This window comes from Zootoca vivipara, chromosome 12, assembly GCF_965207765.1.
Source record: "Zootoca vivipara chromosome 12, rZooViv2.hap1.1, whole genome shotgun sequence".
Classification (NCBI taxonomy): domain Eukaryota; kingdom Metazoa; phylum Chordata; class Lepidosauria; order Squamata; family Lacertidae; genus Zootoca; species Zootoca vivipara.
Window position 1 is genome coordinate 46965171 of NC_142595.1, and position 15934 is coordinate 46981104.

Below are 15934 nucleotides of genomic sequence, written 5' to 3' on the forward strand. Positions count from 1 at the left end.
GGATTGTTTCATCACGCTAAGCACATTAAAATCCACACAAAGAATAGGTATGGTGGGGAATTTATGACTGATATGCTCCTGAAGATTCATCAATATTAACTGTTTATTTTTCCTATGGCATCAATTTTTGCACACATGTTCCCGTGTGTGTGTGTGTGTGTGTGTGTGTGTGTGTGTGTGTGTGTGTGTAAAAAACATTATTTGATTTTATGCAACTTCTGTACAAAACTGCAAATAAATTGGTGGCAGATCTGCATGATTTTTTTTTAGAAAGTCACAATTTTGAAAAAAAAAATAAGCTGTGTTCTGTTTTGAGTAATGTTTTAGGAAGCATGATTTTTTTAAAAAATAAAATGCAAATTGAATTGAATTTCCTGTGCATCATTAGTTGTTTCCAGATGAATTTAGGGCATCAAATGAAACTAAGCAGGGACTCTCCACATTAAGTTTAAGTATCTATAATGTTACAGTAGGCTTTTGCACCCTAATCCACTTGCACTCTACACATACAAAAATACAACAAAATCCTTCAATTCTTTCTCCTTATGAGTTGCTCTCTGCAATTCATGTGAGGCCTCAGCATTATGATGTAGCACTTAGGGGCAAAGATGCAGCCCAATAACCCAGCACTGGAGGACAGGATGGAGAAGATCTCCACCACTACCATATACTTCCCTTTGGTGCTCAGATAGGTTGGAACAAAGGACAACCAAACACTGCAAAAGAGCAACATGCTGAATGTAATGAACTTGGCTTCATTAAACGTATCTGGTAATTTGCGGGCTAAGAATGCCACAATGAAGCTGGCAATAGCCAAGAGGCCCAAGTAGCCCAGGACGGAGTAAAACATTGAAACGGAGCCTTCATTACATTGCACAATGATTTGCTCTGCTACGGAGTTCATGTCTAAATCAGGGAATGAGGGAGCAGTGGTCAGCCATACAGTACAAAGACTTGCTTGGATAACAGTGCAGGAAAGGACAATGGAGTTGCTCAGTTTTTTCCCCACCCACTTCCTCAGCTTGGACCCTGGTTTGGTAGCCATGAAAGCTACAACCACGGTGATGGTTTTGGCTAACACACAAGAAACAGCCATTGAGAAGACAATGCCAAAAGTCGGTTGTTGGAGGAGGCAGGTCACTGTGTTAGGTCTTCCAAGAAAGAGCAATGTAGAGAGGAAGCAGAGCAGGAGGGAGATGAGCAGCGTGTATGTGAGGTCCCGGTTGTTGGCTTTGACTATAGGAGTGTCTCTGTGCTGAATAAAAGTTCCCAACACCCAGGCTGAGGTCAGGGAAAAGGAAACAGCAATCATGGCTGAACTAGTCCCTAAACGCTCTTGGTAAGATAGAAAGGTTATTGTCTTAGGGATGCAATCATTTCTGTCTTTGCTTGCATGCTCTTCCTCTGGGCATCTGAAACAGTCATCAATATCTGAAAGAAACAGGGAAAGAGGCAGAAGTTGATCATGCTTGGTGCAATGGAGTTTACTGCCTAATCTGGATATACATATTAGACTGCCACTTTATTGAAAGTCCTCTTGAGCAATCCCGGAAGGCAGAAACTTATTTACACACAGTTCTTATTTACCACTTGCAAATTGCCAATCATTTGACCCCTGCATAATGGGGAAACTGAAGCAACAAATCACTTACCAATCTGGTTTGAAACCTTCCCTTCTGGACATGGAAGGCAATCATAGCAGCAAAATTGTTCTCCGTCCTTCGTTTTCTTCTGATAACCAGGCTGGCAGTGATCATTACACAGAGAAAGGGGAGGCACCTGCTCTTAAACAGGAAATGATTGCACTGGGAGTTTTTATTTTATTTTTACATTGTTCAAGCACTAATCATCAAATTAAACAACAACAACAACAACATTTGTTTAACCTCAGAAGCAAAATTGTCTTCCTTCCTTCCTTCCTAGGTGTCAGTGCTCATTGCACACAGAAATGGGAAGCAACTACCCTTACAGAGGAAAGAAATGGTGATGTGTGTTTTTATTTTTATTTTTGCATCATGCAAGTGCCAATCATCTTTTTTTCTTTTTTTAAAGGCCAGTCAATCAGCCCAATGACCTTTGCCTGGGATAATGCTTTCTATCCAGCCACACAATTGGATCTTCTATAGCATTGTTGTCCACATCAGCTAGCAGTCTACTTCTTTTGCATTCAAAGCATGGACAGTTTCACAGACATTCAGCACAACTATGCAATGAAAGGGAGTGCATTCGAATCCAATCAACACATCGAGCTGTGAAGCCTCTTCCCTCACACTCCATCCCCAAGAATGTCTAGATTCCATACCTTGTTAAAGCTTGTGTGCCAAACAATTCGATCTTCATTGATCATGAATTCATTGTCTTCCAGAGCTCTAGGATCCTCCACCCTTCCAACTTTCAACCGAAGGAAAGAATTGTTTGGAAACATGATCATGTTCATTATGTCAAATCCACCACCCCATTCCCCCTTTTCATTAAAGAACACTGTCTCTCCAGCTGAGTTATTAAAGGAAGTGTCTTGAAGATATGAGTGCATCTAGTGGAACGAGAAGAACATACAAGGAGACCAGAAACTAATGGAGCTTCTTTTGGAGAAGACATATGTTACTAGATACCCAAAGGACTGAATGAACTTCTATATTCCTCCACCGGTAACAAAAAGGATTACGTATTCACAAAAATATAACCTTCTTTCAGCTCACTGGAAAATGTAACCAACCCAAAATTATGTGGTGTTCACTAGAGGAATAAACCTAGAACAACCATTTCTACCTGATATGGTTAAGATAGTATCATCTAAGAAATAAAAAATATAAAAAGTGGGATATTACACTGTGGCAATTGGAAAATTCATGAGACAGTAGCAGGTAAAGTTCCTTTCAGTTTTAATAACAGGAGGAACGGGGAATCCAAAAGCCATCATGAAGTAAGATACAACTATGGTTACTAATAGATGCTTAATAGTGGTTACCAATGGATGGATTGAACCAAACTAACAGGAAGAATACAGTTCACACATTACCTGCCAAGGCTGCACTTCTGAAAGTTCAAACCTTTTGCTGCTCATAATTGATCTATAGTTGGATCGATATGAGTACATGACGTGAAGAGCATGGGCCACAACATAGACAGCATTATAGATACTGTAGCTGTGGGCTGTCATCCGCATTTCAAACTGAGGCCCAGGAAGGCTCTCCAGAGTCTCTTCCCCAGTGCAGGTTTCACTGCCTTCTATTGAGACATGGGATTTTGGAAGTTTACAGTCAAATGCTTTCTCCCAGAAGTCCATGAGAAATCCATCTCTCAAGTTACAATAAGGTTTTCTACTCTGAAGATATTCCTTGAACCCCAGAGGATCATTTGAGTGAATTGTGAAGCAAATGGCACCTTCGAAATGTTGAAGGTCCAAACCCCTATGAATGTCAAATAATATGAAATCAATTTCCGATGTCATAATCCACACTTTTCTAATTGATCTAAGTCCATCATTTGCAGGATCTCGCATGAATAAAACAGTTCTCAGCCATGCGATTACCACAGATTCTCCATACATTATAAATGTACTGACTGTATTATCTGTGAACGGTGCATACAATCTCAAGTACGTCTCATACATTTCATCAATACTATCTGAACGAAATTCTTCTGGGATTCTCTCTATGAAAGCCGAACAAATTCCATTCTGTCTAAGCAAGATCTCTATGTCATGCAAGAAGGATTCCCCACTGTTCCCATCGTCTGCAAAGAGCCCAACCCACGTCCATCCAAAATGTTTAAGAATTCTGATAATCCCGGTGTACTGAAGAGCTGAGTTGGGAACCATGCAGTAAAAGGAACGGGTAAGACTTGAGAGACCTTTCTCTGGAGGATATGAGCCATAGATGAGCTGGAAGAAATTAAGAAATACTGTAGAACTAGTTTTAGATAATTTTTTGTGTATATAGGTCTTTTGATACAACAAATACTCATTGAAGCAATCAGTTGATCTTATGAGAGTGGGATCCATGTTATGGTAATCTCACCCACCATTCTTTTTTAATTATTATTAAGAAGCAGTTCTGCATTGGAGTTGCAAGCACTTAATGGGGTTAGGTTTTCTTGGCAGGTCTTCAAGTACAAGCACCTGCCTATAACACCCATTAATTTCAACTGCTTGAATTGTAATTTCTACATGGAGTGCACCCATACAGGGTTTAAAACCCATGTCCAATGTCTGTCATATTCCTTCCATGTTTTGGAAAACAGAATTACTCCTAGAATAAAATTCTAGTAAAATTAAGCAGAGGGGGGGGGGAATCCCAAAGCCGCATGGGTAGACCATACCTGTGGAATCTTGTAGTGGCCTATGATCTCAGCCATTTGGAAAGAGGTATCAGAGCCCAATCCTCCAATGATGCTTAGGAGATTTTTTTGGCTGTCACATTTGTAGTTGGGGACAAACTTAGAGGATTTGAAGAGGAGTTCAAGAGTGCTATGGTAGGTCATCTTTGCATTGTTGTAGCTGTCATAGATATGGAACCCAAGTGTGACATTAGGCAAGATCCTGGGATTCTCATTTATCTCTTTCACAGCAAATGCCAAGGCCAGGATGTGCTGATAGAACTTTGTCACCAAACTGAAATGGAGAGTCCATTTATAATTTCAGAGGAGAACTCTGCAATGCATTAAATGTGCATGCAACACTAGTGGTCATTTCTTCCTCCGACTCAAATAGATTGTAATAAAAATCATATTATTTTATTGTCAGGTAAAATAATTGTCAGGGGTTGTCAGGTTTCTGAGGTGATTTAAACCTCCCTCTTCAGCTCAAATATAATTCAGGAAATCTGAGGCATAGTTTTGAAACACCACTTTGAGCTTTCCCAGAAAGCAGAAAACAACAAAGCACTGTTTTCATTTCTTGCTTCCTGCCAAATTGTATATAGTATTCAATATTTACTTTTTCGTACAAAAAGGTATCAGAAATTCTGGTGCGGATGCCGGTTAATTTTCATGTGGACTAATAAAAAAATCAGATTGATGTGCAATTTGGGGGAAACTAATATTAAGACTCAAAACAGGAGAAACTTGGAGAATATGAATTGGAAACAGACCCACTCAAATCTAAACTTTTAATAATAACATTTTAAAACCCCTTTGCCCCGAATCATGGCTCCCCTTGGTTGGATTGATTAATCCTGTGCTTTCTGGTGATTCATTGCATTGTTCAGATGAATAGCAGAGAGCAACTCATAAGGAGAAAGTATTGAAGGATTTTGATGTATTTCTGTATGTGTAGTGTGCAAGTGGCTTAGGATGCAAGAGCCTACTGAAACATTGTTGTTGTTTAGTCGTTTAGTCGTGTCCGACTCTTCGTGACCCCATGGACCATAGCACGCCAGGCACTCCTGTCTTGTACTGCCTCCCGCAGTTTGGTCAAACTCATGTTCGTAGCTTCGAGAACACTGTCCAACCATCTTGTCCTCTGTCGTCCCCTTCTCCTAGTGCCCTCAATCTTTCCCAACATCAGGGTCTTTTCCAAGGATTCTTCTCTTCTCATGAGGTGGCCTAAGTATTGGAGCCTCAGCTTCACGATCTGTCCTTCCAGGGAGCACTCAGGGCTGATTTCCTTAAGAATGGATAGGTTTGATCTTCTTGCAGTCCACGGGACTCTCAAGAGTCTCCTCCAGCACTGTAACATTATAGATACTTAAACGTAATGTGGAGAGTCCCTGCTTAGTTTCATTTGATGCCCTAAATTCATATGGAAGCAACTAATGATGCACAGGAAGTTAAATTCAATTTGCATTTTATTATAAAAATTATTCATGCTTCCTGAAACATTACTCAAAACAGAACACAGCTTAATTTTTCAAAATTGTGACTGTCTTTAAAAAGAATTCATGCAGATCTGCCACCAATTTATTTGCAGTTTTGTACAGAAGTTGCATAAAATCAAATAATGTATTTTACACACACACACACACACACTTGGGAATGTGTGTGCAAAAATTGATGCCATAGGAGAAATAAACAGTTAATATTGATGAATCTTCAGGAGCAGATCAGTCATAAATTCCCCACCGTACCTATTTTTTGTGTGGATTTTAACGTGCTAATTGGTGAACTGCATACAGCCCTGTGGTATTCACTAGAGCTTAGTGTGATGAAACAATCCCTGAGATGACTAGCACTCTAGTGGTAGAAAACTCATTCTGAATCGGACCAGACACTGGTTAGAGCTCAACATCGAGGCTACCAAGTGGTGATAGCAAAGGCGAAGAGGACGATCTTCACGGCCTCTATTGCATCTGCAGAAAACAGCAGGAGTAGACTCTTTCAGGTGGTTTACAATCTAACCTTCACCATCAGGGCCTGGTAAGGACCCCAAGATCCCCTGCATTGATTTTGCAAAGTTTTTAAGTGGGTGGTTGCTGAACAACTCCAGGCATGCCTGGAGGATGCAGACCATTTGGATCTCTTCCAATCGGGATTCAGGCTTCTTAATGGGACTGAAACTGCCTTGGTCGCACTGGTCGATGATCTCTGGTGGGCTAGGGACAAAGGTGAGAGCTGTTTCTTAGCTCTGCTGGATCTCTCAGCAGCCTTTGACACCATCGACCATAACATCCTTCTGGACCGTCTAGAGGGCTTGGGAGCTGGGTGCAGTCTCATACAGTGGTTCCGCTCCTTCCTCCTGGTCCATGTTCAGAAAGTGGGGGGGGGATGAGTGTTCATGTGCCTGGGCTCTCACTTGCGGGGTGCCTCAGGGTTCTGTCTTCTCCTCCATGCTTTTTAACATCTGCATGCAGCCACTGGGAGAGATCATCAGGGGGTTTGGGCTGGGTGTTCATAAGTATGCGAATGATACCCAGCTCTACCTCTCTTTTAAATCAGAACCAGTGTAGGCGGTGAAGGTCCTGTGTGAGTGTCTGGAGGCGGTTGGAGGATGGATGGCGGCTAACAGATTGAGGTTGAATCCTGACAAGACAGCAATACTGTTTTGGGGGGACAGGGGGCGTTCAGGTGTGGCGGAAAAGTTTGGTTTTGCTAGGCAGGTTGGTTCAACAAGTGTTTTTTTTTCCTGCCAGTAAATGGTGAAACGAATGGCAACTTATGATTGGCCGGGGTTTCCAGGAGAGGGAGTTGAAAAGGAGAGGATTTGGAGAGGCAGGATTTAGTTTGGTTTGGAGTATGTTGAGATTGAGTTTGGGAGATGATAGGTTAGGAGTCAGGTAGGGAGATAGGGAGAGAGAGGAGAGATAGTTGGTTCTGGGTAGAAACATCCACTCTGAGGAATATATCACAAGCTAGAGTAAGGAGTCTCTGAGCTTTGTGTGAAGGACAGTGTGTGGTTTCCTGTAAGAATAATTAGGCCAGGAATTAACTGGGAGACTGAGGCTGAGCCAGGAGAAGTAGAAGCTGTGAGAATACAGTCTGTTTAGGACCCATTCCAGTCAGGAGGGGAGAGATTCCCCTCCAGGAGGGGAGAAGACTCCCAAACCAGTGATCCCTTGGGTCTGTTACCTGGAGTACCTCAGGAGTAGGGTTCTCTAAGGGGCGTGTAACTGACAAGAAGTACCACCTTGTTTAAGAAGCAAATAATTAAGTGCAACAACTGAGAAAGGACTGAAGTAAAATAACATTATAATCTGAAGTATCCTATGTTTTACCCACTCATGTCATAAACTTCCTTTGTTAAATAAAATATATATTGTTTATTTGATCAAATCCTGCCTGAGACTCTAAATTATTAAGTTTTCTCTCACACAAGTCCCCAACAAGTGGGGATTTTTGTGGGAAGTCATGGAAGTGGTGTTCTGTGAGGTGGGTGCACTATATTTAAGTGAGGGAAGGCGCAATGGCGCCATGGGGGAAAATGCCATTGCTCCGTCACAACAGGTGTAGGGGACTCCCTGGTCCTGAATGGGGCAACTGTGCCCCTGAAGGAGCAGGTTCGCATTTTGGGTTCACAGTTGTCCATGGAGGTGCAGGTCAATTCTATGTCCAGGGCAGCTGTATACCAGCTCCATCTGGTACGCAGGCTGAGACCCTACTTGCCCGCAGACTGTCTTCCCAGAGTGGTGCATGCTCTGGTTATCTCCCACTTGGACTACTGCAGTGTACTATACGTGGGGCTATCTTTGAAGGTGACCCAGAAACTACAACTAATCCAGAATCTAGACTGGTGACTGGGAGTGGTGACCAAGACCATATAGTATCAGTCCAGAAAGGCCTACATTGGATCCCAATACATTTCTGAGGACAATTCCAAGTGTTGGTGCTGACCTTTAAAGCCTGAAACCACCTCAGCCTGAAGGGTACCAGGCAGAGGGCCTTCTCAGTAGTGGCGCCCACCCTGTGGAATGCCATCCTGTCTGATGTCAAGGAAATAAACAACTATCTGACTTTTAGAAGACATCTGAAGGCAGCCCTGTTTTGGGAATTTTTTTATGTTTGATGTTTTATCACTGTTTTATTAATAATATTCAGTTTGGAGCCACCCAGAGTGGCTGGGGAAACCCAGCCAGATGAGCAGGGTGTGTGTGTGTGTGTATGTATAAATAAATAAATAGCTCCTCACAGAGCAGCTTTCCTGTAATATATCCTTCACATGAGTCCTGGTAAAATTTACAGAATTCAATATAATCAGATTTTCCACCATGTTCGTTTAACTATCAATCGCATTATAATCTCTCTTTCACTGTTCACATTTTGAATACTTTGTTAGAATGAATGGAAAGTGACCACGTTCCAACATAAGTGACCCTATGTTCTCTGATAGAATGCATACCTAGAACAGAATCTGCAAGAGTGAATTAAAGAGCATGAAAAAACTGAAATGCTCGCACAGATTGAATATTGATATTCAACAGACACTAAATTAAATTGTGATATTCAACAGACACTAAATTGTGCACAGCCCCCAAACGTGATCTCCCAGGGACCTTGGTGGTGTGAGAGATATTTGCTGGGATATTACCTGAACCATATTTCTCTGTCTGCTACAGAGCTGTACAATGGCTGATTGCCCCGAGCAATTATAATTCTGGGCAGAGAGGCCTTTCCTTCTATGCTAGGCAGTCACCTGCATGGTTGATGGCTTCTATTGATAGGCTAATGACTGGCAATTTCATTCTTTGTTTATTAATGTCTTATACCAACCAGCTAAATCAAACTGGGCTGACTTGTTCTCATAAACTTTATCCAGCAGTGGTGGAAACGTAGTGAGCTGCTTCCCCGCTGATCTTCAGGCTTCATTCAGTTCAAAACACGAGATTTATAATCTCTACTAAGCATGACTCAACACACACACACACACACACACACCCCTCAGTTGATGAGAAATGACAATTTCGTATTGTTGAGTTACAATATCTAATCAACTGAGGAACATAAGGTTTATACCTCCCCTTACTGTGATCACTCTCCCCCCCCCCTTCTGCCCAGTGCTTCATTTCTGAGCTGCAATTTATGACTGAATGAGTAGAATACAAGTTTAACAGCAGAGAACCTGGACTTCTAGAGGATGGAGTCATGGCAAAAAAGACAGTGCCAGGGATCGCTAAGGCCAGAACAACAACAACAACAACATTATTTATACCCCACCCTCCCCAGTCAAAACCGGGCTCAGGTCAGCTCACACCAAGAAAATTACAATAAAACATAAAAAGCAATTAATTAAAATACAGAATAAAATACAATATTAAAATTTAAAATGCAGCCTGATTTTAAGTAGTCCACAAATCCAAGCCATGAGGGAGGGAAACACAGGGGTCAGACTAAGTCCAACCCAAAGGCCAGGTGGAACAGCTCTGTCTTGCAGGCCCTGGGGAAAGATGACAAATCCCGCAAGGACTATCACTCAGCTCCTTTCCACCTTATAATTGTCCTTGAAAAAGGATCCAGGGAACATCAGTGGGAAGGGAAATAAGGACAAGGTCAGAATCTAGGCAGAGGCCTATCCCATCAAGTATTCTGTTCTATGAGTGCCCAACCAGAGGGCCCTGACAAGCCCACAAAGAGATCATGAGCACAACCACATTCTCCATATCCCCACTGTAAGAAATTTGCCACTGTGCATGCTCCTAAAAACAACAATAGAGAATTGCTGTGGTCAGATCTCCAACAAAGAAACAACAAGTTTGCACCAAAAGTGTCAGTCAAGAGAATTAGCTCTTAAGAAGTAATTATTCGCCCAGTAATTAACCAGAAGACTATAATCTCTTCCGCTAGTGAAAATTCCAACTGCTTTATAGAAGTCAGGAGAAAGAAATCAAGAAGCCATTCTGAAAGTGGTTATAAATACACTTTAGCCAAATTGGGAGCTTGGGAGTAAGGGGCCAAAGGCAGACAAATTTCTGTCAGTTTGTTTTCCGACAGTTTCTGATATTCTTCATCTGCTCAGCCACATTTGATATTGGAGTGCTGCCAATTTCAGCTACTAATCAAGGCACACATTTGCAATCCTTCAGATCCCAAAATTTTGCTTGTCAATATCACTTCAATAGCTGCTACATTGCCAGGACCCAGCACTGTCCACCATACCCTGATCTAAAAAGAAGCCTAGAATGCTGTGGTTCTTTCTGATGCTGCTTTTCTTGCTTCCAGTAGGGGGCAAAGCAGACACTATGAAATGCCCAATGACCGATTCCCTCCCTGTTCTACATGAATGGTATGAGGCAGGTGACCTTCACATTGGTGGGATTGCTTCGCATATCATTTACCCTCTCTATGAAGTCTCCTTCAGAGAACAGCCATCACAGCAGCTCTTTGACACAGCATTGTAAGCATCCTTTCCCTGTCTACATCTTCTTGGCTTGTGTGGTTCACAAAGAACAATGCAATGAATCACCAGAAAGCACAGGATTAATCAATCCAACCAAGGGGAGCCATGATTCGGGGCAAAGGGGTTTTAAAATGTTATTATTAAAAGTTTAGATTTGAGTGGGTCTGTTTCCAATTCATATTCTCCAAGTTTCTCCTGTTTTGAGTCTTAATATTAGTTTCCCCCAAATTGCACATCAATCTGATTTTTTTATTAGTCCACATGAAAATTAACCGGCATCCGCACCAGAATTTCTGATACCTTTTTGTACGAAAAAGTAAATATTGAATACTATATACAATTTGGCAGGAAGCAAGAAATGAAAACAGTGCTTTGTTGTTTTCTGCTTTCTGGGAAAGCTCAAAGTGGTGTTTCAAAACTATGCCTCAGATTTCCTGAATTATATTTGAGCTGAAGAGGGAGGTTTAAATCACCTCAGAAACCTGACAACCCCTGACAATTATTTTACCTGACAATAAAATAATATGATTTTTATTACAATCTATTTGAGTCGGAGGAAGAAATGACCACTAGTGTTGCATGCACATTTAATGCATTGCAGAGTTCTCCTCTGAAATTATAAATGGACTCTCCATTTCAGTTTGGTGACAAAGTTCTATCAGCACATCCTGGCCTTGGCATTTGCTGTGAAAGAGATAAATGAGAATCCCAGGATCTTGCCTAATGTCACACTTGGGTTCCATATCTATGACAGCTACAACAATGCAAAGATGACCTACCATAGCACTCTTGAACTCCTCTTCAAATCCTCTAAGTTTGTCCCCAACTACAAATGTGACAGCCAAAAAAATCTCCTAAGCATCATTGGAGGATTGGGCTCTGATACCTCTTTCCAAATGGCTGAGATCATAGGCCACTACAAGATTCCACAGGTATGGTCTACCCATGCGGCTTTGGGATTCCCCCCCCCCTCTGCTTAATTTTACTAGAATTTTATTCTAGGAGTAATTCTGTTTTCCAAAACATGGAAGGAATATGACAGACATTGGACATGGGTTTTAAACCCTGTATGGGTGCACTCCATGTAGAAATTACAATTCAAGCAGTTGAAATTAATGGGTGTTATAGGCAGGTGCTTGTACTTGAAGACCTGCCAAGAAAACCTAACCCCATTAAGTGCTTGCAACTCCAATGCAGAACTGCTTCTTAATAATAATTAAAAAAGAATGGTGGGTGAGATTACCATAACATGGATCCCACTCTCATAAGATCAACTGATTGCTTCAATGAGTATTTGTTGTATCAAAAGACCTATATACACAAAAAATTATCTAAAACTAGTTCTACAGTATTTCTTAATTTCTTCCAGCTCATCTATGGCTCATATCCTCCAGAGAAAGGTCTCTCAAGTCTTACCCGTTCCTTTTACTGCATGGTTCCCAACTCAGCTCTTCAGTACACCGGGATTATCAGAATTCTTAAACATTTTGGATGGACGTGGGTTGGGCTCTTTGCAGACGATGGGAACAGTGGGGAATCCTTCTTGCATGACATAGAGATCTTGCTTAGACAGAATGGAATTTGTTCGGCTTTCATAGAGAGAATCCCAGAAGAATTTCGTTCAGATAGTATTGATGAAATGTATGAGACGTACTTGAGATTGTATGCACCGTTCACAGATAATACAGTCAGTACATTTATAATGTATGGAGAATCTGTGGTAATCGCATGGCTGAGAACTGTTTTATTCATGCGAGATCCTGCAAATGATGGACTTAGATCAATTAGAAAAGTGTGGATTATGACATCGGAAATTGATTTCATATTATTTGACATTCATAGGGGTTTGGACCTTCAACATTTCGAAGGTGCCATTTGCTTCACAATTCACTCAAATGATCCTCTGGGGTTCAAGGAATATCTTCAGAGTAGAAAACCTTATTGTAACTTGAGAGATGGATTTCTCATGGACTTCTGGGAGAAAGCATTTGACTGTAAACTTCCAAAATCCCATGTCTCAATAGAAGGCAGTGAAACCTGCACTGGGGAAGAGACTCTGGAGAGCCTTCCTGGGCCTCAGTTTGAAATGCGGATGACAGCCCACAGCTACAGTATCTATAATGCTGTCTATGTTGTGGCCCATGCTCTTCACGTCATGTACTCATATCGATCCAACTATAGATCAATTATGAGCAGCAAAAGGTTTGAACTTTCAGAAGTGCAGCCTTGGCAGGTAATGTGTGAACTGTATTCTTCCTGTTAGTTTGGTTCAATCCATCCATTGGTAACCACTATTAAGCATCTATTAGTAACCATAGTTGTATCTTACTTCATGATGGCTTTTGGATTCCCCGTTCCTCCTGTTATTAAAACTGAAAGGAACTTTACCTGCTACTGTCTCATGAATTTTCCAATTGCCACAGTGTAATATCCCACTTTTTATATTTTTTATTTCTTAGATGATACTATCTTAACCATATCAGGTAGAAATGGTTGTTCTAGGTTTATTCCTCTAGTGAACACCACATAATTTTGGGTTGGTTACATTTTCCAGTGAGCTGAAAGAAGGTTATATTTTTGTGAATACGTAATCCTTTTTGTTACCGGTGGAGGAATATAGAAGTTCATTCAGTCCTTTGGGTATCTAGTAACATATGTCTTCTCCAAAAGAAGCTCCATTAGTTTCTGGTCTCCTTGTATGTTCTTCTCGTTCCACTAGATGCACTCATATCTTCAAGACACTTCCTTTAATAACTCAGCTGGAGAGACAGTGTTCTTTAATGAAAAGGGGGAATGGGGTGGTGGATTTGACATAATGAACATGATCATGTTTCCAAACAATTCTTTCCTTCGGTTGAAAGTTGGAAGGGTGGAGGATCCTAGAGCTCTGGAAGACAATGAATTCATGATCAATGAAGATCGAATTGTTTGGCACACAAGCTTTAACAAGGTATGGAATCTAGACATTCTTGGGGATGGAGTGTGAGGGAAGAGGCTTCACAGCTCGATGTGTTGATTGGATTCGAATGCACTCCCTTTCATTGCATAGTTGTGCTGAATGTCTGTGAAACTGTCCATGCTTTGAATGCAAAAGAAGTAGACTGCTAGCTGATGTGGACAACAATGCTATAGAAGATCCAATTGTGTGGCTGGATAGAAAGCATTATCCCAGGCAAAGGTCATTGGGCTGATTGACTGGCCTTTAAAAAAAGAAAAAAAGATGATTGGCACTTGCATGATGCAAAAATAAAAATAAAAACACACATCACCATTTCTTTCCTCTGTAAGGGTAGTTGCTTCCCATTTCTGTGTGCAATGAGCACTGACACCTAGGAAGGAAGGAAGGAAGACAATTTTGCTTCTGAGGTTAAACAAATGTTGTTGTTGTTGTTGTTTAATTTGATGATTAGTGCTTGAACAATGTAAAAATAAAATAAAAACTCCCAGTGCAATCATTTCCTGTTTAAGAGCAGGTGCCTCCCCTTTCTCTGTGTAATGATCACTGCCAGCCTGGTTATCAGAAGAAAACGAAGGACGGAGAACAATTTTGCTGCTATGATTGCCTTCCATGTCCAGAAGGGAAGGTTTCAAACCAGATTGGTAAGTGATTTGTTGCTTCAGTTTCCCCATTATGCAGGGGTCAAATGATTGGCAATTTGCAAGTGGTAAATAAGAACTGTGTGTAAATAAGTTTCTGCCTTCCGGGATTGCTCAAGAGGACTTTCAATAAAGTGGCAGTCTAATATGTATATCCAGATTAGGCAGTAAACTCCATTGCACCAAGCATGATCAACTTCTGCCTCTTTCCCTGTTTCTTTCAGATATTGATGACTGTTTCAGATGCCCAGAGGAAGAGCATGCAAGCAAAGACAGAAATGATTGCATCCCTAAGACAATAACCTTTCTATCTTACCAAGAGCGTTTAGGGACTAGTTCAGCCATGATTGCTGTTTCCTTTTCCCTGACCTCAGCCTGGGTGTTGGGAACTTTTATTCAGCACAGAGACACTCCTATAGTCAAAGCCAACAACCGGGACCTCACATACACGCTGCTCATCTCCCTCCTGCTCTGCTTCCTCTCTACATTGCTCTTTCTTGGAAGACCTAACACAGTGACCTGCCTCCTCCAACAACCGACTTTTGGCATTGTCTTCTCAATGGCTGTTTCTTGTGTGTTAGCCAAAACCATCACCGTGGTTGTAGCTTTCATGGCTACCAAACCAGGGTCCAAGCTGAGGAAGTGGGTGGGGAAAAAACTGAGCAACTCCATTGTCCTTTCCTGCACTGTTATCCAAGCAAGTCTTTGTACTGTATGGCTGACCACTGCTCCCTCATTCCCTGATTTAGACATGAACTCCGTAGCAGAGCAAATCATTGTGCAATGTAATGAAGGCTCCGTTTCAATGTTTTACTCCGTCCTGGGCTACTTGGGCCTCTTGGCTATTGCCAGCTTCATTGTGGCATTCTTAGCCCGCAAATTACCAGATACGTTTAATGAAGCCAAGTTCATTACATTCAGCATGTTGCTCTTTTGCAGTGTTTGGTTGTCCTTTGTTCCAACCTATCTGAGCACCAAAGGGAAGTATATGGTAGTGGTGGAGATCTTCTCCATCCTGTCCTCCAGTGCTGGGTTATTGGGCTGCATCTTTGCCCCTAAGTGCTACATCATAATGCTGAGGCCTCACATGAATTGCAGAGAGCAACTCATAAGGAGAAAGAATTGAAGGATTTTGTTGTATTTTTGTATGTGTAGAGTGCAAGTGGATTAGGGTGCAAAAGCCTACTGTAACATTATAGATACTTAAACTTAATGTGGAGAGTCCCTGCTTAGTTTCATTTGATGCCCTAAATTCATCTGGAAACAACTAATGATGCACAGGAAATTCAATTCAATTTGCATTTTATTTTTTAAAAAAATCATGCTTCCTAAAACATTACTCAAAACAGAACACAGCTTATTTTTTTTTTCAAAATTGTGACTTTCTAAAAAAAAATCATGCAGATCTGCCACCAATTTATTTGCAGTTTTGTACAGAAGTTGCATAAAATCAAATAATGTTTTTTACACACACACACACACACACACACACACACACACACACGGGAACATGTGTGCAAAAATTGATGCCATAGGAAAAATAAACAGTTAATATTGATGAATCTTCAGGAG

The 15934-nt window shown here is 41.3% G+C and overlaps 2 protein-coding genes across 2 annotated transcripts in view; one reads left to right on the forward strand and one right to left on the reverse strand.

Moving 5' to 3' along the window:
- LOC118078103 (vomeronasal type-2 receptor 26-like) overlaps positions 1–15488 on the forward strand; it is a 39619-nt gene extending 24131 nt beyond the window's left edge. Inside the window, exons 5-9 of the mRNA XM_035101827.3 lie at positions 10588–10762; positions 11406–11697; positions 13485–13715; positions 14239–14365; positions 14587–15488. Of these exons, the coding sequence (XP_034957718.3) occupies positions 10588–10762; positions 11406–11697; positions 13485–13715; positions 14239–14365; positions 14587–15488 (1727 nt within the window). The remainder of the gene's footprint in view (positions 1–10587; positions 10763–11405; positions 11698–13484; positions 13716–14238; positions 14366–14586) is intronic.
- On the reverse strand, positions 530–4605 carry LOC148684127 (vomeronasal type-2 receptor 26-like). Its single transcript, XM_088655089.1, has 4 exons — positions 4321–4605; positions 2303–2533; positions 1653–1779; positions 530–1431 (listed from the first exon to the last, which is right to left on the reverse strand). The coding sequence occupies exons 1-4, from the start codon at positions 4480–4482 to the stop codon at positions 530–532; spliced, it is 1422 nt and encodes a 473-aa protein (XP_088511215.1). The 5' UTR covers positions 4483–4605.
- Positions 15489–15934: the final 446 nt, after the last annotated feature.

Bases quoted from the DNA above. Each gene is read 5' to 3' on its own strand.
- LOC148684127 (XM_088655089.1), bottom strand. From the start codon at position 4,482: ATGACCTACCATAGCACTCTTGAACTCCTCTTCAAATCCTCTAAGTTT. The intron at 1,780-2,302 runs GTATGGAATCTA...GTTTAAGAGCAG, and splicing joins GGCACACAAGCTTTAACAAG to GTGCCTCCCCTTTCTCTGTG. The intron at 1,432-1,652 runs GTAAGTGATTTG...TGTTTCTTTCAG, and splicing joins GAAGGTTTCAAACCAGATTG to ATATTGATGACTGTTTCAGA.